The sequence below is a fragment of the Pinus tabuliformis genome, chromosome 5_1, assembly GCF_031772625.1.
Source record: "Pinus tabuliformis cultivar Carrire ecotype Pingquan chromosome 5_1, CPIR1, whole genome shotgun sequence".
NCBI lineage: Eukaryota > Viridiplantae > Streptophyta > Pinopsida > Pinales > Pinaceae > Pinus > Pinus tabuliformis.
In genome coordinates, this window is record NC_142305.1 from 53208568 (window position 1) to 53236238 (window position 27671).

A 27671-nucleotide genomic window follows, 5' to 3' on the forward strand; every position below is an offset into this window, starting at 1 on the left:
CGTGCTTAAAGGGGATTTGCATTATCACGGATTTTGGTGTAGTTTATTGGGCATGCAAATCATATTTCAAGTAACTTTACCTAAACCAAGAATAAATCAACAATTGGTTTCTTGATTTCCGAGATATAATGGTGAAAATTTGTGAGATGAGACAAGTCTAGTCGAAACTTGAAATGACACATTAAGCAATGTTTTAGATAAAAATGTATTTGATCCAGAATGTCCCGATTAAGAGGAATAATGGGGCTTGACATTGTTTTCTAAATGATAAACATCCATTAGAGTGAGAATAGGAGGTATCCCCAAAGTGTTCCAACCTTCTTGAAAGATTGAGGTTTTGTTAACGCTTCTACTATAAACATCATAAAGGACCTCTCTCGACGACAAAGGCCAAAATCATACATTTGGCCTTGGAAATAACCTTTATGTTATTGTTGGGGAAGCTCAGGGTGATTGCGCTGAGAGGTACTTCAATTCAATATGGAAGAGATGTTGTAATATCTTGTCCTGTTATGTAAACATTTTGACTTGGTCAAATTATATAAAAATAAAAATAAAATAAAATTATCGCTGGCAGTTTTTGGGTTCTAGATTTTGACAACCCATGGTTTTATATATTGCATGACTTGTACTAATATAAGACTCGTTTGGCTATTAATTCGGTGATCTGTATAAGACTAAGGAACAACCCGTATAAGATTCGTATAAGATTCAACCTCCATTTTCTTCCCTCCACATGATCTCCAAAAAAAATAAAAAAATAAAAAAAATCGAATTTGGAGGGTCTCCACAGGTCTTATGCGGGTCCTATGTGGTTCTTCACGGGTTTAGTGCGGGTAGTCGAGTTTATGCGGGTATGAGTAGAAACCACAGGTTCTATGCAAGTAAACCATCAAGCTATAAAACCCGTCAAGACCCGCAAGTACTCATGGGTCTTATAAGAGTCATGCTACACACACACACACACACACACACACACATATATATAAAACCAACATGATCCATCTTAATTTTGGATCTGTGAAGTGGCGAGAGGGATCAAATCTCTCAAGTTTTGACTCGATTTCTTTTTTTCTTTTTCACTTTGAAAGATTTGATCCCTCTCAACGCTTGATAGATACGAAATTAAGATGGATCTAGGTTAGTATTATCCACCAAATGATTAGTTTTGTTGCTTAAATGCTCATGCCAATGACTAGTTTTGTTGCTTAAATTAAATGCTCATGCCAAAAGGTTGTTTCTCTGAACAAGTTGCCAAATATTAATACATATTAAACTGCCACGATATTAAGCGCGCACACTGTGGGACGACCTGAGACTCCTAAAACCTAGAAGATGTTTTAGATTTATTGTGTTATTGTTCCCACTTTACAAAAACCCCGATGATTAAAATATTGATGAAATATTGCGAAGCATTAATATACCATTTATACTCTTAAAAATTCTAGATACAACTTTGACATGGAATGCCTTACAGATGATGAGTATGTGACAATTACCCTTTTTTGATTCTTGCTGACTGTGGAATGACCTCCTCCCATAGGGAGTGGATTCCCTAGGGCCCAAACTCATTTTCCTACAGTCACATATCATGTTTGACATTACGTATTTATGATACTCCCACTTCATCTCAACATTTAATTGTTGCATATGATCACATTTCATCAATATAAAGTGGCCGTTAAACAAACTTATGATCATACTTAAATATTACTGGAGGGTGATTAATCCAACATTAATAGATTCCCCAAATCGGAATATTCAAAATCATTTTGAGAAAATTCGAACTACAACCCATGGATCATAGACTACTTTAATGATTTGTGGAGGATACAAAGTTGCCCAAGTAAAAAGATCCTTAATGATTTGTGGAGGATACAAAGTTGCCCAAGTAAAAAGATCCTTAATGATTTGTGGAGGATACAAAGTTGCCCATGTAAAAAGAGGCTTAGATTAATTAGTAGATTGGTTAGCAAACATAGCTATCTCTAGGAAAGAGGACAAATTAATGAATTTGGATGCCTTCATACTCCAGGAAAAAGATATATGGAAGGAGGCACTAAATCTTATTCTAACCCTCGATGGAAGAGCCTTATATTAGTTGGTATATTGGTTAGCAAACATAGATATTTCTAGTAAAGAGGTCAAATTAATGAATTTAGATGCCTTCATACTCAAAGGAAAAAGATAAATGGAAGGAGGTACCAAATCTTATTCTAACCCTCGACGGACCACAGTGGTCCCTTTTCATGTTATAGAACTCTTCACATGACCGTCTCAAGTGTTTTCTATTCCCTCAGTTTTCATGTCAATCCTTCGTAAATGTGGTGCTCCTCCGGATTTATCCCCAAGTGTGCCAACAAATATGGGAGGTCATTCCAAGGTCTGCAGTGTGATAGAGCGGTGCTAGATCTTCTCTGTGAGGGCCTATCCAATTAAATGTCGTGTATTCGGATTATCCATGCTTATCCATGTGTCTTTTCACCTTTCTGTTTGATTTGCTTTATTTCATCTATCAGTTCATAATTGATTTCATTTGTCATAGAGGAACATGGGGACCTAGAATGCGTGCCTGTGTTACAAAAGCACAAAATTTAGCATTAGCAGGAGGGGGCAACCCAACAACGCCCTTCGTTACACAAGAATGGTATAGGAATTTAATGGAGCGACAAGGCCATGAAGCCCACGCTCCCTCCTGAGGAAGAAGAATGAGGAATTGAGACTCAATCAAAAGAATCTTGGATACATTGTTTAAGTTGGAAAATTATGTGTAGGACATAGAACATTCACAGGTTCAAAGGCAAACAAGCCTCGAACATAAGTTGCAAAAGTATGGGTACAAGTGTACCACTTTTTGACTTTTTGAAATAGGAACGGGGTTTGTTAGGTGTATATATCTTTGATTTCTAATATAAAATAAAATAATAGAAGATAAAATTAGGTAAGTGGCATTAATTTAAATGAGCAATGATTCAGATACATTTTTAGCTTCATTGTCGACTATTCCTCAATTGACGTTCCTGATTCAATATTGAACATTGATATTCCTACCCTTATTAGAGTCTGTACAAAAATGTTAATAATGATTAAAAATACTTAATGCCCATCTGTTAGCATGGATACCAATTCCCTGCATTGAAAATGTCGAATGATGCCCTACTTCCTCTCTTCTCCGCTAGTCTCTTCTGAGATCACATTGCCTATCTAAAAACACAAAAGTGAACATAAAAGTAGGGTTTTAGGGTATAAAAGGAGGCAATACTTGGTTGTGCCAAGGTTTCTCCTCGGGCTCACACTAATGCAACCTTATTGGGTCTTTTAAAATTGAATGAAAAATTTATTTTTCATGCTAAATTTGGAATTGACATACCCGAAAGTGGGATATGTCTTCAAATTCACCTGGGGTATGTTGGAGTGTGCATAAGTGTTGCAATGGCATGGCATGGCAGGGTACGAGTATGGGTATGTTTCTCATATGTGAGTATGGGTATGGGTACGAAGAATCCAATCCCCAGGTATCTGTACCCATGCTACTTAGCAACTTTGAACAGAAAGCATTGAATTCCTTGGACCAACTGATAGTGGTTGTCTTAAACCCAGTACTGCAAAGATATTCGATTTCTCCATATATTTCAGATTGTTTCCAATTTTTTGGGTTGCTGATATTTCTGTGTTTTTCCAAGTATTTCATGTTCAAGTTTATGCTCCAGACACTAGGCGATATTTTCCCCAAAATGAGATTTACGACATTGCTTAAACCTGGACACCAACTACTCATAACAAGTGGATAAAGCCTTTGAAAGGCATGTCATTCACAGTTTGGAAATCCTAGTAGAGGATGTGCTGAGCCGCTTGCCACTGGTCTACATCGATGGTGAACCTGCTCTACTTCAGTTTGGTAAAGCAGCAGCTGCCAAGTAAATACATCAGCATCTCCATGGAAAATGAGTTAACCTGCTCCCTCCTCTCTGTTGGCTTAGCATCATGGTTATCTGATTTTCTTGTTTTTGTTTTTGATTTTGATAAAAGTTTGTAATGCCTATGAAAGCCAAGTTTTATATCTTTCAGTTGAATGAAGCGTTTCCTGCACTGGCTGCAACTTTTGCCACTTTCTGAGTTTATTCTGATCTCTCTTTGGAGATAATTATATATCAATAAAAACTTCTCTCATAAAAAAAACATACCAGAGAACAGGCCTGCGAAATTTCTGGCTACCTGGAAGGTGCTATTAACTCAATTAATTTCCTATTACGTTCATGGTGAATAAATTCTTCTGCTGGAAGTAATGAATAATAACATGAGTGACACCGTTCACAACAATAAAATTGCAGCAAAATATACGAGAAACCAATCACACAATTGACAAAGTATTTTTGGACAAACGTTTATGAGAAAACCCCAATGTGGGAAAAACTAGTTTTCAGCTTTTAGGGTTTATATTATTATCTTGAGCAAAAATTGCTATTGAGAAATTACAACTGCTTGTCTGACACTGGCAAAGCTCCGGCAATATTTTATCTTCACTTCTGCTAATCAAATTAACCTGGAAAACCCCACGGCTTTCCTTTCTGCAATTTGCACTGCCTCCAACAACTTGCGCTAGCACTTTGGCAATTTGCACTGGCTCTTCCTAGCAATTCGCACTATCTCCTGGCAATTCGCATTGCCCTCTGGAAACTCGATCTACCTCTTGGCAAACTTGATTTGCCTTCTTGGAAATTTTCACCTCCTCCAATGCCTCCTGGAAATAAACCCAGCCTCTATTCCTGCGAATTTACTGAGCAACTTGGCTTCCTCCGGAAGCTCATGGCCTCACTGGAAATACTTGGCCTCTTGCAGAAAATAACTGATAGCAAAAATCTTCGGAAAATCTTCTCTGAATCAGTGCTGCTGAAACCCTCCTGGTGTCTCACTGAAAATCACCCATTCAATGTGTCTCCAAAGCTTCCCATCGAATCCCTTTATAATCTCTCATTCACAAATGAATGGCCATGATTAGAAGTTCACTTGATCCAATCAATGGCAAAGATCATCTTAGAAACTTTCCACAACCTTCAGGTAAATTGATCTACTGTCAATTAATTATCCTGACTCTGGAAATATTAAAAAAATCTCTAATTAACATGATTACGATATTTTCCCCTGGTGAAACTTCGGAAAAATTACACGGGCTTGGAGATAGTTAAATCCTCTGTGTTCATAGCCTCAATGACACCTTTCAAGGCTATAACACCAGTCCGAGCTACAGTATTTAGCAAGGCCCTTGAATTTAAAGACCCCCCTCTACTCAAGTTACCTCCCATGATGATTTGATTTCCCAAACTTAAGATTAAACCTTCTGTTTTGTATCATTTGTGGTGAAAATGAGTTATCTTTATTGAATTGCTGGGTATTTGTTATTGCCTTTAACCTTAATTCTTGGTCAGTTGTTTGTGGATAGTGAATCATAGATTATCTATTGTTTGCTTGCAGAAGTAACATGGCATACTGTCATGGAGGCAAGAATTCATGTTGCCATAATGGCCTTTGTTGCCTTCATGTGTAATGATCTTGGCTTTGATTTTTGAAGCTTCCTTGTTGGGGATGTACAATGGACAAGAGTTTGTAGGGATGCACACTCTTGAATGTGTACAAATTTTGATAACAGTGATTGATTTTGTTGTGCTCTTTATGATCAGATATCATTATCATATTCCACTTAGTTTATTTTATTTCTCCTAGAGTGTGCCCCCTTTAAGATGATTATCTGCAGCTCATGATTACTGTATGGTTTGTTCTATATTTGCAGAAGGACAAGCAAAATCAAAGCTCAGAACTTACTGGGTCTATTCCAGGTTTGTTTTCTTGTTTCCTCATTGTCAGAACATTTACATGCACCCTGGTGTATATACAGACTAGAAATTTAGTTAGGTGCAGTCATTAAATTATTGGTCTGAATCCTGATATCTAGCAGGCAATTTGCTCAAATTACAGTTGGTTAAGGTTTGCGTAAATGCATGGGGCCTTAAAGTAACTTCACATCTTAACTTAATCACATTTTTTCTAGTTGCATCATTCTTTACTGGTGTATGTATAGTGGTCCTTATATATGTTCTAGTTTGCATGAGCAACAGGTACACCATCGGAGCTGCAGTCAGTACTGTCTATGCCAGATAAGAAAGTGCTCTTTGCTGCTATTGATAAATTTCAAAAGTGAGTAAAACCTGTATTATTTTCTTCTTAGCCACATGGAAGATGTGGGCAGTTTATTTGTATTTGCTTATTTGCTTGTTCATGAGCACACTTAAAATTACTCTATGCTTAAAATGATTTCTAGATTGCCTGTGTCTTTGTCAACAGAAAGGACACATATGGAGTCTTTTCTGAACCAGTGGATCCAGAGGAGGTATTTCATATTACTAAATATCATTCTACTTTCCATGAATAATTTTATATGTGTTTCTGGCTTATAAATCGATCCAATAAAAAATGTGTCATTTCCTGTGCTGTCAGCTCCCAGACTATTTTGATGTTATTGAAAATCCCATGGACTTTGGAACCATAAGGAAGAAACTTGAAAGAGGAGATTATGTGAGCTTAGACCAGCTTGAGGTTAGTCATAACTATGCTGCTTTGACCTGCTTGCCCTTTATTTTCAATATTTTTGCAAGTCAAATTTCCAGCATTACTAATTGTAGTGGCGTTCTTGTGTTGACATTTGACAGTACTGTGTGTCTTATAGTATTTTAACGTGTTAATAATGTTTAATTGAATATTTAAGTTCTTTTAAAGGAAACTTAGTCATATATTATAGGAAGTTGTTTGGTAATTTTATCTTAGTCTTTAATGATCTTTTGAATTTGGTGGGAGCTGTTGCTAAGTTGAGTGGATTTTCTTATACAGGATCCCTTTGAAATCGATGGTTTGACATTTTATTTGATTCCTATTTGGGCTGTACCTGTGTGCTTATTTTAATGAAGTAATTTCATGTCCTAGTTATAGCTTTTCAGGGGTTTTGAATGTGTTTTTTTCCCTTTAAATGTGTCACTTTCCTTGCAATCTAGTGCCATGCAGGCTCATATATTTTATTTTCCTAACTAGTAATGAAAAAGGTTATGCATCGTAGAAAATTTACTGCATGATAGGTGCCCTTTGTTTTGGAGCTCTTGGAATTACCCACAGTCATCAGCCATGTTTCCATAAGCACTTGAACTACTTCGTAATATCCTATGCATTACTAGAATGGATATGACAACGTTCTTTATACTGTGAAAATTCCTAGATTCTAGGAACCCCTATTGCAGCAAATCTGAATTTACTTCACCTACTTGATTTTTAATATACATTATCAAGTTATTCTTCCGAACACTGAAGCAAATTACTTCGACAGCCTACAATAATTAAATATTTGATCTCATGAAACAGAAAACAGAGTAAAGAACAAGATACATAGGACACAATTATTTTTGGACACAATAGTCCCCGGAAAAACCCAATGCGGGAAAACCGGTGCTGCAGTTCTGAGGGTTTATTATTATGCAGGAGAAATCTCTGAATACAAATCTAGGATGCTCATCTAGCAATTCTTTCCAGAGAAAATACTGGCGGAAAATCTGAGTGAGTTTTACCTCACTTCACTCGGCAGAATTTCGGTTGATCCGGCACCAGACTGACTAACCCCTGCTATTTCTGCGTTGGCTCTGCGTCAACCCTACATCACCTTCTCTGCCCTCTGCGTCAGCTCTCCCGGCTGTTCTGTCAGTTCTCGACAGTTCCCAACAGTTCCGGCTGTTCCGACTGTTTTGGATTCTGCGTGACCGGCAACTTTTCTATTCTGTGCTGGCCCTTCTGGCTCTGCGTCAGGACTGCGTGGGCCCAGACTGGCCCAACATTAGCTCTCCTGGCTATTGCGCTGCCTCTCTGCAAGCTCTCTTTGTCTCTCTGTTTTGTATTTTCCAGAAAGTCCTCCCGGATTCTCTCTGCTCCTCGGCTGCAAGATCTCCCCAATCGATTTTCCTCCTGAGAACTTCTCATCTCAGAAAATCGATTTCCTCAATTTCTCTGTGCGTGTTTCCAAATGAACCCCAAGTCTTCATTTTATACTTTTCCTTTTGAGTCTTCAACAACCGAGATTAAGTTTCTAATAAACGGCTAAGATTAAAACATGACTTGATCCGCCTTCTAGATCATTCTCATCCATAATTTGACTAATACCCATTAATATTTTAATTTCCCTAAGTTTAGACTTAGGAACTCCATTAAAAATATTAATTATTTTAATAAAATACAATCCGGGTGGAATTTCACCAAACGGTTTATGGCTTCTTTAGAACTCATATGCCTAGCCTCTCTACCAGTTTTCAAGGCTAGAGCACTTTTGATGCCACCAAAAACTAACACTCCCTTTTAGCGAATTTAGTGCTCTAGCAACAATGCTCACCTGCATGCTGCTCTGTTTATGAAGCACCTCCTTTCTGCACTGCTGCTGCCACCAACACTGTGCTGCTGCTGCCACCAACACTGTGCTGCTGCTGCAACTATACTGCTGCCCATGACTCTGCCACTGCCACTGCTACATTTGTACTACCGCTCCCTCTCAAACGCTGCATCTGCTATGCTGCTAGCACTGCCACTGCTAACACTGCATCGGTACTGCAACTTAGTTGCTGAGAGAAGCAACTGAAAACATCCAAAATTAGTTGAACCTAACTGTGTTGAACATAATACAATGAATGTTGGAATCTGACTGCTGCTAATTTTGACCCTTTGAATCTTCTGCGTTGCTGTTGACTCCTGCAATGTGCCAACTGCACTGTTGCCAACCTTGCTTTGTGCTCATCAATCTCTGGTCCCCAGCTATTGCATATGTCCGCCAAACACTCCACTGCATTATCTGACACTAAGTCCATCTCGCTACCACTGAATCTTGGGCTCCCATAGCAAGGAATTGATCCAAGAGGTGGACTCCTCAGGGATCCTGCCCACTCGTAGTCCTCTCGACTACAACCCAATATTGCCTCATCTCCCTCCTGGAGATGCGTGGGCACTCATAGCAAACTCATCCTCGTCAATCTTTGCTGAAGTAGCCTTAGGATCATGTTTCTCATCCTTATCCTTTTTCTTCAAAGGACATTGGGATGCATAATGGCCCATCTCGCCACAACTGAAACATTTCACCTTCAAAATGTCCTTGCTTCTGTTGTCCCTTCGATGCTTTAGCTGTGTTCTCCTCCTCCTCCTTCGTCTTTGTGCCACTCCCACTACTGCCATTGAAGTTGACCTTCATTAGGTCCCTCCTTAACTCCTCCTGTTGAAGAGCTGCCCACATCTCCTCCCATGAAGGTAGTCTTTCCCTGCCCAATATGCTTTGGATGAAGACTTGCCATTCATCCAAGACTCCATTCAGGGCTATCCTCACCATCGCGGTTGACTGAGGAGTGGACACCACTGCAGCAAGCTGATCTCTAGCGTCCTGAAGAAGCTGAAGATAGAGGTTCACCCCTTCTCCTTTTTGCGTCAAGGTCTGCTGCAACTTCTGCTCCAAAAACATCTTTCGCTGTTCGAAAGAGCCTTCATACAGAGAAGACAAGGCTTCCCACATCCCTCGAGCTGTATCCTTGCCCTGCAAGTGTCAGCAGGAACAACTACAACACTATTGATGTAGGCCTCGAGATCATATTCCTCCAGAACAGCTAAGATTTTGGTCTTCCATATGACATAGTTGGAAGAACCTTCCAACCTGTCCTGATCTTTGAGCCCATGCGATGCCATCTCACCCAATTGTTGAACTGACTCCTCTAGTCACTGCTTAGCACTGCTTAGCTGCTCAACAAGTGAGAAATTCGAACTTTCTGGCGAAAAGTTCTCTGAGGAGAAAATTCCCCTTCTATGTGTCTTCGATCTTTTCTGGCGGATTTCTGCCCCGACAGAAACTGCGCCCTTCAAGCACTGCGCTCAGGCTCTGCGTCACTCCCTCTGCGTCTCCAAACTCACGAAATGGAAATTGTACCTCTATGTCGTCTCACTCAGAGAGAGATTTCCTCTTTTGCTTCCCGGCAAGGACTGCACAATCCCTTCAAGGGGATTCGAATTGCTGCCAAGTGCAGCTTTCGGCCTCACTGCTCAACACTGGATCTGTTCTACCTGTTTAAAAATCAATGCTCTGATACCATGTGAAAATTCCTAGACTCTAGGAACCCCTACTGTAGCAAATATGAATTTACTTCACCTACTTGATTTATAATATACATTATCAAGTTATTCTTTTGAATACTGAAGCAAATTACTTTTGCAGTCTACACTAATTAAATATTTGATCTCATGAAACAGAAAACAGAGCAAAGAACAAGATACATAGGAGTCTAGGACACACTTATTTTTGGACATAATAGTCCCCAGAAAACCCAATGCGGGAAAACTGGTGCAGCAGTTCTGAGGTTTTATTATTATGCAGGAGAAATATCTGAATACAAATCTAGGATGCTCATCTAGCAATCCTTTACAGAGAAAATATTGGCGAAAAATTTGAGTGAGTTTTACCTCACTTCACTCGATAGAATTCCGGCTGATCCGGCACAAGACTGGCTAACCCTGGCTATTTCTGTGCTGGCTCTGCGTCAGCCCTGCGTCACCTTCTTTTCCCTTTGCGTCTGCTCTCCTAGCAGTTCCCGACAGTTCTCGGCAGTTCTGGCAGTTCCTAGTAGTTCCGGCTATTCCGACAGTTCCGGATTCCGCATGGTAGGCAGGTTTTCTACTTTGCGCTGGCCCTTCTGGGTCTGCGTAAGGACTGCGTGAGCCCAGACTGGCCTAGCGTCAACTCTCCCGGCTACTGCACTGCCTCGCTGCAAGCTCTCTCCGTCTCTCTGTTTTGTATTTTCCGGAAAGTCCTTCTCTCGGATTCTCTTTGCTCCTGAGCTGCAAGATCTCCCCAATCGATTTTCCTCCTGAGAACTTCTCACCTCAGAAAATCGATTTCCTTAATCTCTGTGTGTGTTTCCAAATGAACCTCAAGCCTCCATTTTATACTTTTCCCGTTGAGTCTTCAACAACTGAGATTAAGTCTTTAATCAATGGCTAAGATTAAAGCATGACTTGATCCGCCTTCTAGATCATTCTCACCCATATTTTGATTAATACCCATTAATATTTTAATTTCCCTAAGTTTAGACTTAGGGACTCCATTAAAAATATTAATTATTTTAATAAAATACAATCCGGGTGGAATTTACCAAACGATTTCTGGGTTTTTTAGAACTCATGTGCCTTAGCCTCTCGACCAATTTTCAAGGCTAGAGCACTTCTGATGCTACCAAAAACTAACATATACATTGTTGCTTTTCAGATGATCATGACTTTACCTACGTGTATTAAAGTAATCAGACATAATGCATACCATATAGCCCTTGAACTATTGCCATGCAGCTGAGGGTAGTTGTCAAGTGTGAAGCTAAAGGAATACACCTTAACCACATTGGGAAGCCAATTCTTATGGTTTTGTTCTAATCTTAGGGCTAATGGGCATCAATGAAAATTTGAAAATGATGATGAAAAAAATAGTACAACAAATTATTCAACAACTTGGGCCACAATATATTGGCCACTTGTTAGACATTGTGATGTCACTAGATTGTTATTTCATATTCTTATTTCTTGTAGGGATCGTTATTCAATTATCAATGAAGTAAAGGAGTGTAAAAATGACCTACTATGTTGGTGTATGAAGTTGTTAAGTGTTTGGTGTTAATTCCACGTTGATGGGCAAAAAGGCAATCAATTCAAAGAAAGTTTATCATTCAAAATAGTCAATCATTCAGTGGGGATGTCACTTTTGATGAGAAGGTGGCAGATTGGAAGTTGAAGGGAGTTTCAATGGACTCCCTTGATGAGGTAAAACACGAGGACGAGCATTCAAGTTCTACAGAAGGTCCTGCAGAGCCAGAAGGGCCTCATGAACCAGTGGAACTAGTTGTTGTTCCAGAGATAAGAAAAAGACCAACATGGCATAAATCAACATTGGAAGAAGTAAAAGGACATGCAACTCTTGATGGCACATCTAGAGAAATCAAGAGACCTAAGAGGTTCGCTATCTATGCAACTCTCATGACTAATCTGATTGATGCAAAACCTTCCACTTATGAAGAAATAACTAGTCGACAGGTGCCGAAGGAAGCTAGTCATGTTTGCAGGTTGAATAAGGCCTTGTATGGACACAAGCAAGCTCCAAGAGCTTGGTATGCTCGTATCGACAACTATTTGATGAGATGGGGATTTAGCAAGAGTGAAGTCGATCCAAATCTTTATTTTAAGGTTGTGAAGAATGCACGTGTGATCCTATTGCTATATGTTGATGATTTGTTTCTGACAGGGGCTGAGTTTCTTATTGTTCAATGTAAGAAGCAGGTGGCTTCTGAGTTTGATATGAAAGATCTTAGGTTGATGCATTGCTACTAAGGACTAGAAGTATGACAAAAACTTGACGAAGTCTTTCTTGGTCAAGAAAAGTATGTGATTGAGATCCTTCAGAAGTTCCATATGATGGATTGTAAATCCATTGCTACTCCCATGATACCGAACTTGAAGAAGTTAAGGGGCTCCGACTAGAGTTTGGTAGATCCATCTATGTACAGGCGGTTGATTGGTTCAGTGATGTACTTGATGAACACTAGGTCAGACATTTGCTTTGCTGTGAACACATTGAGCCAGTTCTAAGTTGAATTGAGGCATGAGAATTAGATTGCAACAAAGCACATTCTGAGATATCTACGTGTTATTGTGAACTCTGGATTGAGATATATTGCAAACAAGGATGTACAACTTTAGAGATATATAGATGCTGACTGGGCTGGGAGTACCGATGACAGGAAGAATACTTTAGGGGCTATGTAACCGGATTCGTCTTACAGGGGCTACGTGTCGTGAATCCAGCGAATCCGACACGATTCGTACGGGGTTTGTGTCTGGATATCGTGACACATCGTGTCTGATCAGGACATCATCAAATCCGGATCGTGTCCCGATCGAACACTACATGTCACGATTTTCGGACACGAATCTGACAAAACAATGACTTGCACGACTTTTTAAGAGGGCTTTCCTCATTTCTTTTTGCCATATCGTGACACATCATGTCCGATCGGGACATCATCAAATCCGGATCGTGTCCCGATTGAACACTACATGTCACGATTTTAGGACACGAATCTGACAAAACAATGACTTGCACGACTTTTTAAGAGGGCTTTCCTCATTTCTTTTTGCACATTCACTCACTTACTTTGTTGTGGGATTGCTGTGGGTGTTTGTGAGCAAGGAGCAAAGGGTGTGGGAGAATTTTCAAGAAGATTCAAGCAATAGGTAAGTGCATTTTCTCTCTAATATTTTTGCATTTTTATTACAACAATTTGCAAATGCATTTCTTTTACAAATTTGTGCATTTTTTGTTTATTTTTTTATAGTATTCATGGCTCAATCAAGGGCAGCAGGGAAGGGGCAAAGGAAGGGGAAGAATGTCCCCATTGGAGATGCCCCTCCTCTCCCAATTTCATCAGAGTCTGCTGCAAGTAATGTTGAGGGAAGACTTCCTCCTCAATGTAACATTGACAAGAGAGCAAGGGTCAAGCAACAAGGTGAAGGGAGGAGGCAATGTGAGTTTGAAATGCAACTATTGCCACAATACTTTCACGAGCACATATTTCTGTGTGAAAGGTCATTTGTTGGCTTTACCAGGTTGTGGGATTGGAGCTTCTACAAAGGTGCCTTTATCAAAGAGGAAAGAAATGGAAAGAGAGTCCAATGTTGGTATGGCAAATGTGGCTGCAAAATCAAAAAAAGGCAAGAATGATGACCCCCTTCCATTCTTGAGGAAAGGCAGCAACAAATTCCCATTTGAGATTTCTAGTGGGGGACATACAACAAAAGAAAGACAATTTCACTTGGTCCAATGGACAAGATTTTTCAGAAGGACAAACGGGAAGAGCTTGTTCTCACCATTGCCTTTTTTTCTACCAAAACTTCATATCCTTCAATGTTGCACGCTCACCTCTATTTATTGAGATGTGCTGAGCTCTAACTCAAGGGTCTCCATCAGGGTATGTGCCTCCTGGGTCAGAGAAGCTTAGAACCACATTGTTGACGAAGGCAAAAGAAGAGGTGGAAAAAATGCTTGATCCGATTAAAGCATCATGGCCAACATCTGGGGTTAGCATTGTTTATGATGGATGGACAAATCCAGCACGACACCCACTCATCAACTTCATGGTGTCTTCCTTGAATGGTCCAGTTTTCTTGAAAGCAGTGGATGCACCTGGACAATACAAGGATGCACAATATATGGGTGAGTTGTTTATTAAAGTTATTGAATATGTAGGTGTTGATTCTTGTGTGCAAATCATTACAGATAACGCACCTATTTGCAAGGCTGCTGGCATGATTGTGTAAGCTAAATATCCACAAGTGTTTTGGACACCTTGCATTGTCCATTCATTGAACTTAGCACTGAAATCTATTGCTTCTGATGTGCTTTGGATTGGTAACATTATTGAAGATGCACAACATATCCGTAACTTTGTACAAAACCATACAAATGCCCTCATTATCTACAAGGAGTACAACAATCTATCATTGTTGAATATTGTGGATACACCGTTTGCCTCTTCATTCATCATGTTGAAGAGGTTGAGGGAGGTTCAGACTGCTCTTGGGGCCATGGTTATTTTAGAGTTTTGGTCTTTTTGGAGAAAGATAGATTAGGTAGCCTCTAAAAGAGTGAAGGACACAATATTAGATGATGCTTGGTGGGAGAGGGTAGATCTAGATATTTAGATCATGGAGCCTATCGTTTCCTTGCTTCAATTTGCAGATACAAACCAACACGTCCTAGGAGAGGTTTACGAGGGATGGGCTTCCATGATTGAGTCTATGAGGAGCATTATTTTACAAAGTGATTGCCCCGAGTATGAGACATCATCAAAGGCCTTCTTCACCACTATATAGGATTTTCTTGTCAGCAGATGGGACAAGAATTGCAAACCTTTACATTGTTTGGCTCACTCATTGAACCCAAAATACTACAACCATGAGTGGCTGAATGGTGGACCTTCCTGCAGATTCCCTTCTCACATGGATGGTGAAATCTCATAGGGGAGGAAAGATGCATTCAGGTGGGTTTTTCAGGATCGAGTATCCATTGATGAAGTGGAGAATTCCTTTGCAGAGTTTTTTGAAGCACTAGTCGATTTGCAGGATATGATCTGATTAGAGATAGGGTGACTAAGAAGTCCTATTCTTGGTGGGCAAATCATGGGGCAACAAGCCCTCCTCTACAACAGTTAGCCATGAGGCTCCTCTCTCAGGTGACTTCATCCTCTTGTTGCGAGAGGAATTGGAGCACATATGGGAATTTGTATAGTGTCAAGAAGAGCAGGCTTGAGTAGTTCAGGGCAGAGACAATGGTGTATGTGCACACCAACCTTTGTCTTATTTACAGGCAAAGGGATGAGTGGTTGAAGGGAAAGACAAAGATGTGGGATGTCTTTCCTAATGATATGGGTCTGGACAATAGTGTTGAGTTGGCATTGGCCAACTTGGATCTCAATGATCCAGTGCTAGAGCCTGTCAGATTTGATGATGGTGATACTGTAGAGGGGTCATCCTCCACACCAGCAGATGCAGAGATGACTTTGGATACAGAGGAGGAGGATGCAACAGAGGAGAGCAGTGGTACTGGTGACCATGATGATCAGGACAATGATGCTGATTTTGATGATGACTATGAGGATTGATGACTCATGAGTCATGAGCTACCTATTGCCTTGAGGCTTGTATACTTGTAGTTGTTTTGTATTTTCTATTTGATATTTCTATTTGCCATTCTCATTGCATTACCTATGTAACACATTTTGATTATGATGACTTAATGAGAAAACTACAGTTGTCAGTATCTTTATCTTACTATCTTGTCTTTCTCCTATTGGATCATTGATGAATTGAATATGTATTATGAATCATGATTTATCATTTATGTCACAATTGTATTTGTATGTACTATGCATAATGTTACTTTGTAAATAGTAAAACTTACATGTAGATGAAGATCTATGTTTGAAATCAATGAATTTGTATCATGAATGAGAATTTGTGTAAGAAATATCTAATTTTAATATATATATATATATATATATATATATATTTTTAATAAAATAATATATAACGTATCCGAATGTGTCATGTTCCCGGGGGTCAACGTGTCCATATCCGACACTCGAATCCCTGTATTCGTCGAATCCCGAATCCACGTGTCAAGTGACTTAGTTTAGGGGTATGCTTTAGCTTGGGCTCCGCTATGATATCTTGGATGAGCAGGAAGCAGAGATTTGTCGCACTCAGTACAACATAAGCATAATATATTGTAGCGAATGAAGTTTGTACATTAGTATGGCTTTGGAAGTTGTTTGCATGATTGTTCGACCAATAGTTGGAATCGATGGTGATATACTGCAATAATCAAAGCTGTGTGAAGCTTTCAGAGAATCTTGTGTTCCATGACAGAACGAAGCATATCGAGATCAAGTACCACTACATTGATGACATGGTGTAGAGGAGAGCAATAAGGCTCGAGTACATCTCCATTGATGAGTAGCCAACTGATGTTTTGCTAAAGCCGTTGACTAGGGACAAGTTCATGTACTTTGGAGACAAGCTGGGGCTTGTGGAGATTACCCCTCTCATTGAGAGGGAGTGTCGCTATGTCTGCAACACAGATGGAGATTCTCCCGGTAAGGAGAATGTGTCCGAGAGGCCCATAGTGCTCAACAGGTAGGGTTGGGTGAGTGCCACTTGGAGGAGACTCGATCACACACCAGGAATGGGTGTAGTGAGGTTTGTGGACCTGATCACACACCAGGAAGGGTGTAGCGAGGTCCTTCAACATTTGGACCCGATCACCAACCAGGTAAGGGTTGAGTGGGGTCCTGGACCTGATCACACACCAAAAGGATGTAGTGACGTCCTTTTAGCATCTAGACTTTATCATGAACTAGGAGGGGTTGAGTGAGGTCTTGGCCCAGAGTGCTCACTAGAAAGGGTGAGTTAGTGCTAGCTAGTTGAGGTCTTAGCATTTTGGCCTAGGTAGAGTTCATGGGGACCGATCACTCTGGAGGAGAGAGTCCTGATATTCTGATAACATTGTCATGGGTTTGCGACTGCCCTGGATATGGCCACTAGCAGATGTTGATGGTAGATGATGATGTTGCTGCTGATGATTTTATATAACCTTTTCTTAGAGAAATTTGTCGACTTGAGAACACCTATGACAATGATTATGAATACCTCCCTAGTTAAGAGGGAGTGTTGAATTTGTAACTATGGTTGGTCTTCATAATGTATATTTGGTCACTTGATGTACTTGTATTTATCATTGTAAAGCATATTTTAAATGCTAGAGTCAAAAGAAAATTTATTTTGAATTAAAGTCCCATTGTGACTTTTTAAAGAAGAAAATTTGAATTTTTGAACTGTAATTTTTGTCTCCAAAAGTTGTCAAGTCAGCCCTGACAGAAGACACACACATTCGGCGAAGACAGATCACTGTATAAAGATAGTTCGACCTCCATGTGTGTAATTTTCATCTCTCTCACAACACAGTTTCTGGGCAAGTAAGTGAAGGACAAGGAGGAGGAATAGGACGAAGAAGAAGACTAATTGGCTCTCTTTCTCTCTCTCATCAACTTGCACGTGTGGACATAGTCTCTCTCTCCTAGTTCGTAGTTTTTTGGGGAAATTTATGGTAGGGGGCTGAAATTCTGGGCAACTACAGGGGCCAAAATTCTGGGCAACTGCAGGGGCTGAAATTCTGGGGCAATTGGCAGCTACAAGGAGACCAAAATTTTTGGGTCAGATCGGGCAAAGTGAATTTCTGGATTAGATTGGGTGGCTTGACTTGGAGGGGAAGATCAAGTTTGACCATAGGTCTAGGTGTGTCTCTTGTTGAACGGAAGAATTTATCTATTGAAAAGGTTGTTGGGTTTTTCCCCTTAGTGAGTTTTCCAGGGTGAATCTTGTCTCTTCTTTGTGCATTGTGAACTCTACCGTTCTACTGTTCTTTATTGTTGAGTTTCTTAAGTATAATTACTGAATGATATTTTGGAATATAAGTAAAAGAAGATCTACATCAAAAGTAATTATCCATTTTTTTAAGAAATATTGTGCTAGTTATCACTGAACTTAGAAAACCAACATTGTGGAATGAAAAGCAATATGACATAAATGTGGATTATACATTTGTATCACAATTCATTGTTAGATCTTTCTGAAGGAATGATGGTGACATATTTCTGGGTTCACCCTAGATGGAAAATCGAGGTCCTTCATACCAAACATGAAGACGATTGTTTTGACATTCTCCTACAAGAATAAGAAGATAACATTACAAAATGTTACTTGGGAGTTAGATTCAGTAGCATCGAAAGATCTTTATCATATTTCAAAAGTAATTCATCAAGATAATAAAAAATCGCTGCGAAAGATGCAAAAGGAAATTGAGAACGTTAGCGCCAAAAAAATGAAGAAATTTCTTGCCTCAGGGGTCATAGTCAAAACTTGATCACATAGATTAAGAAGTTAAAAGGTGAAAATAAATCGATGAAAAACAAGTTAGAAGAATTCGTCATGAAGGAAGCATCAAAATATTTGGATGTAAAAATCCATGTGGTGGAGAAAGGAATAAATATACATCCAATCAACATCACAACGAAAGAAGATATCAATCTCGTTGATGTAGAAACATATTGGATGTTGAAGTCCAAACGATGGAAATTCCAGATGAAGATCGAGCGACCGACCAATCAGCATTAGTGCATGAAGAAAATCATACATTGAAAGTAAACCAAGCAAATGTTACAAGCATGATAAGGGAAATCATGTTATAAGAACTCCTTATCGACATCCAAATCATAGGAATAGATATCTTAACCAGTGAGTGTGTGAATATCACTCGTGATACAAACAATTGATTTATCATTTGAAAAGTATTCATGCATGTTACCACAAAATCTAGCAGGCCTTGGAGAGGGAAACCCTACAAGGAAAAAATCTAGAGCAAGTGTTAACAATGGGGCAATGGCCCACTGTCACGACAACTAAGGCCCCTTGCTTTTTACGGAATTTCACCAATGGGAGGAGTCTTGGTATGAAGGAGATCACTTAAAATAGATGCTATATACATGGCACAAATCAAACTAGAGCTCATTTAAGAGAGAGGCTCAACAATGGTTCAAGGCTTCAAAGAAGCAAAATGCCCTCAAAGAAAAGCCATAAAAAAAAGAAGGCTCAAGACCTAGGGTTTTGAGATTTTCAATAGTGATAGGTATTCACAAGGTCAAGGCTTTAGGGAAATGGTTTCTTACAATGATATTCAACTAAGCCATAGCTCATGAAACCCTCAAGAAAGTCCTCAAGTTGAGGGGGAAAACTAGGGTTTCCCTCTAAGAGCAACACTTAGGGCAAGAGATTTTATGGATGGAATTAGAGTGGATGCCCACCAAAATTGATAAGTTAGGTAGCCAAGACCTATATCTTGATGTTTAGGATCTCAAATCACCAAAAAGGTGCCCCCCTAAAATTTCGCTCAAAGCCCTAGATTTTCGCCTTAGCCTTAAAAGGACAAATTTTAAGGAGAGAAATTTATGGAGAAAATTTTGAGATGATCACCAAAGGCATGGACTAGTGCCTTGTCCTTTGGGCATATGGAGTCAAGGATGTGATAGATAAGCCAAAATTGTTGTTAAGGAGGTTGAAATTTGATGCCCTAGGTATCAATATTCCAACATTTACCCACTCAATGATAAATGGAGTTTGATGGAGAGCTATAATAATTCCTCCACTAGGAATAATTATTAGGTGTTGTACAATGAGTAACATGCAATTCTCAACTAGATAGCCTTTAAAATTTATCTTCAACAAATTAAGGCACAAATAAACATAATCTATATGCAACAATTCCGTACATTAGACAATTTCAAAAAGAAAATCTTCAACAATAGGCACTTACAAGATAACATGTATATCCATCCATTCAATAAAGAAATAACTCCAAAGACAATCCAAAATAGCTTCCAAACATCAAAATGCATTCCAAGAATCTCTAATAGCCAAGAGAAGTCTGAATTCTTCGAAGAGGTTCGAATTCTCAAAGTGATGATGATCACAGTATAGAATAATCTCTCTCCAATTTATACATGTCAAATAACTCTGATTTAGCCTAAAAGCCCCCTTCAAGTTGTAAAATAATGGGAAAAACTAGGTGAGGTTATGATCTGGATTGGATCATTATATTGTTTTTCATCCGTCTCGATGCATTCAAAGTGGAAAAAGTGGAGGAATCAGCTAATGAAATCTTTTTTACCGATGGGACCTAGTTTGGCAAAACGGGGTCTGAAACCTTTTGGGAGTGTTTTGAGGCATCAAACAACATTTTTTGGGGGTAATACTTTGTCGCCTTAACATATCACCTCTTCATGCTATTATACACACAGATCTTTCCAATGGCACAAGAAGTGCGTCAATCAGAGTCAGTATGCAAAATTTATGCCACTTGGAAGTTGACCTTTCTATTTTCACACCCATAATTCGGGAGGATGCCGCATCAACCTCCATTGTTCATGGAAAAGGGGCTAGCCATGTGATTATGATGTAAAATACTCTAGAAGAGTCTATATGGTAACTCTAGTTAAGAGTTGAGGTAGTCAAACTTAACCACTGGTAGGCTATCAGGCTATGTTATAACTAGGCCATTAGGAGGAAGAGACATTCCATTCTTTCGACTGCATTTGTTCCATAGTTGAGCAAAAATAGTAGAGCACACAAAGAGGATTTGTGCACTGTATAGCTCACGAGCCACAAACCACACTTCTTTTTTCTTGCAACCATATTTCCAAACAGAGAAAGAGAGCGGAGCGACCTCACCTTCTAGTTGGGTTTTCTCCTGAAAGGGTTTCCTAGAGCAATATTGTGTGTTATGTGTGTGTGAGCTTTTATTTTGTTGTTCTCTATTTTCTGCATAATTTTCATTCACATGCATGCACTATTAACAATAAATCTACAGCGCGAGAAATCTAATAAAACTGTAATAGTGTAAAATTTTAGATTTTTTTAATATAATATTATCAAATCTGTTGTGAGGAACTGTCTAGTGGAATATCCACGATAGTTTACGAATCATATGGGTATCATAACAAGTTTCTTTGGATATTTTGTGGATATTTGTAGGGGATCTAGATCGACGTGGCCGAAAATTGTGAAACCCTAATCATGGCCAATGAATCTGTGAATGACCCTTGTGATCTTGCAAAGGTGAGGTTTTCGCAGCTCGAACAACAAGTCATAGATATAAATGACAATGTAAACCTCCTCATGTCGACCATGAGCAATAAGCTTAGGATATTTGGAGAAAACGGGGGTTCAAATGTAGAGGAAAAATCAGAACGGGGATCAAGAGATCAGGAAGAAACGGAGAACGAACCAAAGAAAGAACCGATAAAAGATCAACCCAGTTCGAGTGCTATGAATCAATCACAGTCTCTGTATAAAATGGAAGCAAAAGTGATATCAAGCCGGACCACGATGAGATCGACGCTCTAAAGCTGAATCACTGGTTGTAGCAACTGGAAGTTTATTTCAACGTCCATCAAATTGAGGAAGGACAAAAGATTTCATTTGCGCGGCTGAAATTAGAGGGTCTTGCACTAACTTGGTGGGATAGTCGCATAGAGACCCTGAGGTTGGAGGGAGAGCCTTCAATGACTAAGTGGGAGGACTTCAAAACCCTCATTAAGATATAGTTTTACCCTATTAGGTACATAGAGGACCAGTGGATTCGGTGGCACTACTTCAGGCAAAAGCCGGGCCAAAGCGTGCAGGAGTACACCACATAGTTCAGAAAGATGGCCATATGTTGGGTATCCCCCTGAAAAACGCAGATGTACTCAAGTATTTGGGGTGTCTACACTACCATCTGCAGAAGCAAGTGATGTTGTTCAAGCCCAAATTAGTGGACGAGGCTTGTGTACAAGCTCAATAGTTGGAGAACATAGGCTTGAAGAGAGCACAATCAAGTGGATTGAAGTAGAAGGAGCAACAAGACGTTTATAAGGAGGGCAGGAAGAAGCAAAAAGGGGGAAAGATAGAAAGGCGACAGCGACAACACACCAGTGGAAAGATCCTAGCAACCACTGCAACATTGATGGCCATACAGAGGAGAAGTGTTGGAAGTTGTATCCAGAGTTGAACCTGAAGAACAAAAAAGAAAGATAATAAGAAGAAGAATCTCATGGCCACGAATTCGAGCAACCAAATTGACAGCAACTCGGGCATGGATGAGAAGATCGTCTGTACATTAGTGCAGAAGGAGGTGAATCTGAGTAGCTTTCAACAACGGAGATAAAGAATGACCAAACTCTTCCATATAAAGATACAAGTCAAGAAGATAAAGTTTGATGCTTTGTTTGACTCAGGATCACAGGGGAATCTCATTGCAACAGAGTCGGTAAAGAAGTTGGGGTTGGAAGTTCGTGATCATCCAAACCCATATCTATTGGGATGAATAAGGATGCAGAGATGAAGGTAACAAAACAATGCAAAATTAGATTTGCTATCATTGCTAATTTTATTGATGAAGTAGAACTAGATGTGGTTCCCCTTGATGTATGTGGAGTCATGTTTGGGAGTCCCTACATGTACATGCGAGATGCAATATTCATGTAGAGAGCCAACCAGTACTGGCTCGTCAAGGATGGAAAATTGTTCATCATCAATGCGCATAAAGGCAAGTCGAAAATTACATTGGTAAGTGCCAACCAAGCCAAGAAATTGATCAGTTTCAGCAAGAAATATGTTTTGTTGTTTTTAAGAGAAAGTCAGTCTGTAGAAGAGTCAGTAAGAGGCAAGGCATCCTTGAAGGGGTGTACTAAGAAACATAAACAACAAGTGGAGGAGTTGCTGTAGGCATAAAGGGCTGTGTTTCGAGAGCCTAAAGGGTTACCACCTAAGAGGGAAGTGGAGCATGAGATCCAATTATGGCCGGATTCCCCATTGCCAAACATTGGGCTATATAGGTAGTTTCTCATAGAAGCAAGTGAGGTGAAGAAATAATTGCAGCAATTGTCATTTGACTGAGTACATCACCATGCGGGTAACCCATCCTTATTGTGCCAAAGAAGGGCGAGACTTGGCGGATGTGTATAGATTACAGGGCATTGAACAAAATCACGCTCAAGAATAGATACCCCCTGCCCTATGATAGATGATCTGCTGGATCAGTTGCAACAAGCAAAGTACTTCACCAAGCTGGTCTTGATATCACCAGGTTCGAGTCAAAGAAGAAGATACCTAGAAGGTCACCTTCAAAACTAGGCAAGGTTTGTATGAGTAGTTAGTCATGCCATTTGGCTTGTGTAATGCACCAACTACATTTATGAGATTAATGAATGATGTATTGCACCCTTTTGTGGATTCATTTGTTATTGTCTATTTGGATGATATACTGGTATATAGTGCTACCTGGGAGGAGCACATCTCACATTTGATGCAGGTGCTGGAGACACTAAAGAAGCAACAGCTGCTAGCGAATCTCAAGAAGTGTGAGTTTTCACAATAGCCTTTGGTGTATCTGGGGTATGTGATAGGTGGAGGAGAACTGAAGATAGATCCTGCCAAGATGGAGGACATCATGAAATGGCCGGTTCCAACTAATGTTTCTGAGGTTAGAAGTTTCATTGGGGCAACACAGTACGTGAGGAAATTCATAGCCTCATTTTCAACGGTAGCAACACCGCTCCATGCCATAACAACAAGTGGCAAGAGTTTCCAGTGGGGAAAGGGGCAACAGAGGGCCTTCGAGGAGCTAAAGAAGAAGACCAGTCAAGCACTAGTTTTGGCATTACCAAAATTGCAATGGCCCTTTGAAGTGGAGACAGAAGCAGTTTCTGAGGTTAGAAGTTTCATTGGGGCAACACAGTACGTGAGGAAATTCATAGCCTCATTTTCAACGGTAGCAACACCGCTCCATGCCATAACAATAAGTGGCAAGAGTTTCTAGTGGGGAAAGGGGCAGCAGTGGGCCTTCAAGGAGCTAAAGAAGAAGACTAGTCAAGCACTAGTTTTGGCATTACCAAAATTGCAATGGCCCTTTGAAGTGGAGACAGAAGCAAGTGGGTATGCTATGGGAGTTGTCTTGATGCAGGGAGGAAGGCCCGTAGGCTACCATTCTAAAGCATTTCATGGGGCAGTGCTTAACTACCCTACCTATGACAAGGAGCTCTATGCCATGGTGCAAGCTGTGAAGAAGTGGAAGCACTATCTGATGGGAAAGGAGACAGTAATCCACACAGATCACCAACCACTACAATAGTTGCAGGCCCAAAGTAAGCTACAACAAACCAAACATTACAAATGGATGGGGTCTCTACAACAATTTCGTTTGGTGTTCAAGTACAAGAAGGGAAACACAAACAAGTTGGCCGACATGCTTTCAAGGCCACCCACATCAAAGATCACAACTTGCTTTCAAGGGACTCTTATGCACATGGAGCCATTCACCCATGATGCATACAAAGAGGCATATTCAGAGGATGAGGACTTCAAGGAGGTGTATCAACAGTTGCAGAGTCAGAGTCATGTGCACGATGGAAACAACACCGTTGACTACCATCTCCAAGATGGGTTACTCTACAGGATGGATAAGCTATGTGTTCCTAAAGGTGAGCGATTGTAGCTGATTTGAGAGGCTCACAACTCCAAGGTTACAGAGCAATTTGGTGTAGGGAAGACCCTGGCCAACTTGCAGAGGTATGTGTATTGGCCCAAGATGCAAGAGCAAGTAGCTAGGTTCATAAGAGGATGCATGCTTTGTTGTACCAGTAAGACTAGCAACAGGAAATAGGGTCTATATCATCCCCTGCCTGTACCTACTTGTCCTTGGGAAAACATTTCCATAGACTTTGTGGGAGGTTTACTAACAACCAAGAAGGGACATGACTACCTCGTGGTAGTTGACAGGTTCTACGAGATGTTTGTTCTGATGCTCTGCAAAAAGACCATCAGTGGGCAAGAAGCAACAAATTTGTTCTTTGGATAGGTTTGGGTGCACTTTGGGATACCAATGAGCATCATTTTAGATAGGGATAAAAGATTTCTTAGTGCATTCTGGACTACATTGTGGGAGAAGATGGACACAAAGTTGAAGAGATCTACAACATTCCATCTATAGATAGATGGGCAAACATAAGTAGTCAACACGACTTTGGTGCAACTTCTAAGGGGATAGGATCAGAAGCATATGAAGACCTGGGATGAAAATTTGGTATATATACAAGATTCTTACAGCATAGCAGTCCACACTTCTATAGGAAAGTCCCCATTTGAAATCTGTTTTGGATATTTGCCACCTTCACCTTTGGAGTGAAGGAAGATCTTACAGGAGATGCCTTGAGGGCTGAAGAGTTTGTAGAAAAGATCAAGCAGATCCATCTATAGGTACATGAGACACTACAAAAGTCGTAGGAGACGTATAAGGGCAAACATGATCAACACAAAACAGAGAAATCGTTCAAGGTGGGAGACAGAGTATGGTTATAGTTGAATAAGGAGAGGATGCAGGGGCCTTGTAAGAAAATCAAGGCTCTTAGGTATGGTCCCTTTGAGATACTAGAAAAGGTGGGTGATAATGCTTATCAACTCAATTTACCACCATATATGCACATTTACTCAGTTGTGAATGTAGAGAATTTGACACTCTATGAGCCTTCCATGCTAGACCAGGAAGAGGAACAAGTCCTACCTTTTGTGGAGGATTTGGCACTAGATGCTTAGGTAAAGTTCACAGAAGGTATAGTTTTGTAGAAGAAGTCCAAAATTACAAGACAAAGGCAACATGACCATTGGAAAACGGGGTTGAAAGGACAACTAACAGGCAAATCTAAATGGTACACCAAAGAGAAGGTTGAGGAAAAATTTCCTCACCTCATTCAGTGAATCATTAGAAGCTTTTAGGGACCAAAATCCTCCCAAAATGGGGAGGTGTGATTCAGATTGGATCATTATATTGTTTGTCATCCATCTCGATGCATTTAGAGTGGAAAAAGTGGAGGAATTAACTCACAAGATTGTTTTTATCGGCGGGACCCAGTTTGGCAAAACATGGTTTGAAACCTTCCGATAGTGTTTTGAGGCATCAAATGAGGTTTTTTGGGGGTAAAACTTTGCCACTTTAGCACCACATCTTCTCATGCTATTCTACACACAAAGATCTTTCCAATGGCGCAAGAAGCGCGTCAATTGGAGTCCATATGCAAAAATTATGCTACTCAGAAGTTGACCTTCGTGTTTTCACACCCATAATTTGGGAGGATGCCGTGTCAGCCCCCATTATTCATGGAAAAGGGGCTAGCCACATGATTATGATGTAAAAAACTCTAGAAGAGTCTATATTGTAACTCTGGTTTAGAGTTGAGGTAGTCAAACTTAACCACTAATAGGTTATCGGGCTGTGTTATAACCTGACCACTAGGAGGAAGAGACATTCCATTCTTTCGAGTGCATTTGTTCCATAGCTGAGCAAAAATAGGCAGGAGGGATAGGAGGTAGAGCACACAGAGGGGATTTGTGTACTGTAGCAACCCACGGGCCACAAGCCATACATCTTTGTACTTGCAACCATATTTCTAAACAGAGAAAGAGAGCAGAGTGGCCTCGCCTTCTAGCTAGGTTCCCCCCCCGAAAGGGTTTCCTAGAGCAAATCTTTTGTCTTATGTGTGTGTGAGATTTTATTTTGCTATTCTCTATTTTCTGCATAATTTTCATTCACATGCATGAACTATTAACAGTAAATCTACAGATCCAAAAATCAAATAAAACTGTAATAGTGTAGAATTTCAGTTATTTTTAACATAATATTATCAGATCTGTTGTGATGAATTTTCCAGTGGAATATCCACGACAATTTATGGATTAGGTTACAAGCTAACCTCATAGCCAATGTAAAACATAAGAAATAACCCACAAAAGAGGTCGAAATGCTCACGTCATGCATGCGTAGGCCCTTCTAGGGCATGCGTTGGGCTCCTTTAGTGTCAAGTCGAGTGTAGAGGGTTTTGTTACCCATTACCAGTGGGTGACACCCATAGGAGAAAATTTTCTCCTAAATTGTCCTCAGCTGACAGTGAGCAGCACCTTGCAGCTCCCAAATAGCTCAATGTGCCACCAACTCTGCTGCCTGAGCCAACCATTATGTGCCCTTGCCCATTCTGTATGATCATATGCTTGAAGGTGGGCCTTCCAACCCCGAAGGTATGGCTTTCATTATGTAATTGGGTATTTTTGCTTATTTATCATGGACACTGCTGGGCATGGATTAGTGGGGGGATTTAGTGGAAAGAATGGGCTTGGTCTGTACTCTTGCCCCCTTGTCCAACTTGGTGGTTAACCTTGTATCCGAGTCCCGTGGGATCTCCTCAATTGGCTACTAGCTTTAGGAGTGGCATTACATGGGAAACCCCGATTTTGGCTACGTGCTCTCGCTTTCTGACATCACATTCATCACTCCTCTCCAATCATTATGACCCCTTTTCACATATTTCCCATCTGGGCCCACATTTGTCCATTGGGTCCATAAGGAGTTAGCTTCCCCCTCCCCTTGTCCACAC

At 40.2% G+C, this 27671-nt stretch overlaps 1 protein-coding gene across 3 annotated transcripts in view; it reads left to right on the forward strand.

Moving 5' to 3' along the window:
- The window catches only part of LOC149163417 (uncharacterized), a 153281-nt gene that overhangs the window by 43131 nt on the left and 82479 nt on the right, over positions 1 to 27671 (forward strand). For 2 of the 3 annotated variants that reach the window (XM_089431696.1, XM_089431697.1), the window contains 4 exons: positions 5789 to 5834; positions 6114 to 6192; positions 6340 to 6385; positions 6493 to 6591. In XM_089431696.1, the coding sequence (XP_089287822.1) occupies positions 5789 to 5834; positions 6114 to 6192; positions 6340 to 6385; positions 6493 to 6591 (270 nt within the window). Of the gene's footprint in view, positions 1 to 5788; positions 5835 to 6097; positions 6193 to 6339; positions 6386 to 6492; positions 6592 to 27671 lie in introns of all 3 variants that reach the window. The other variant, XM_089431698.1, reaches the window with a different exon arrangement.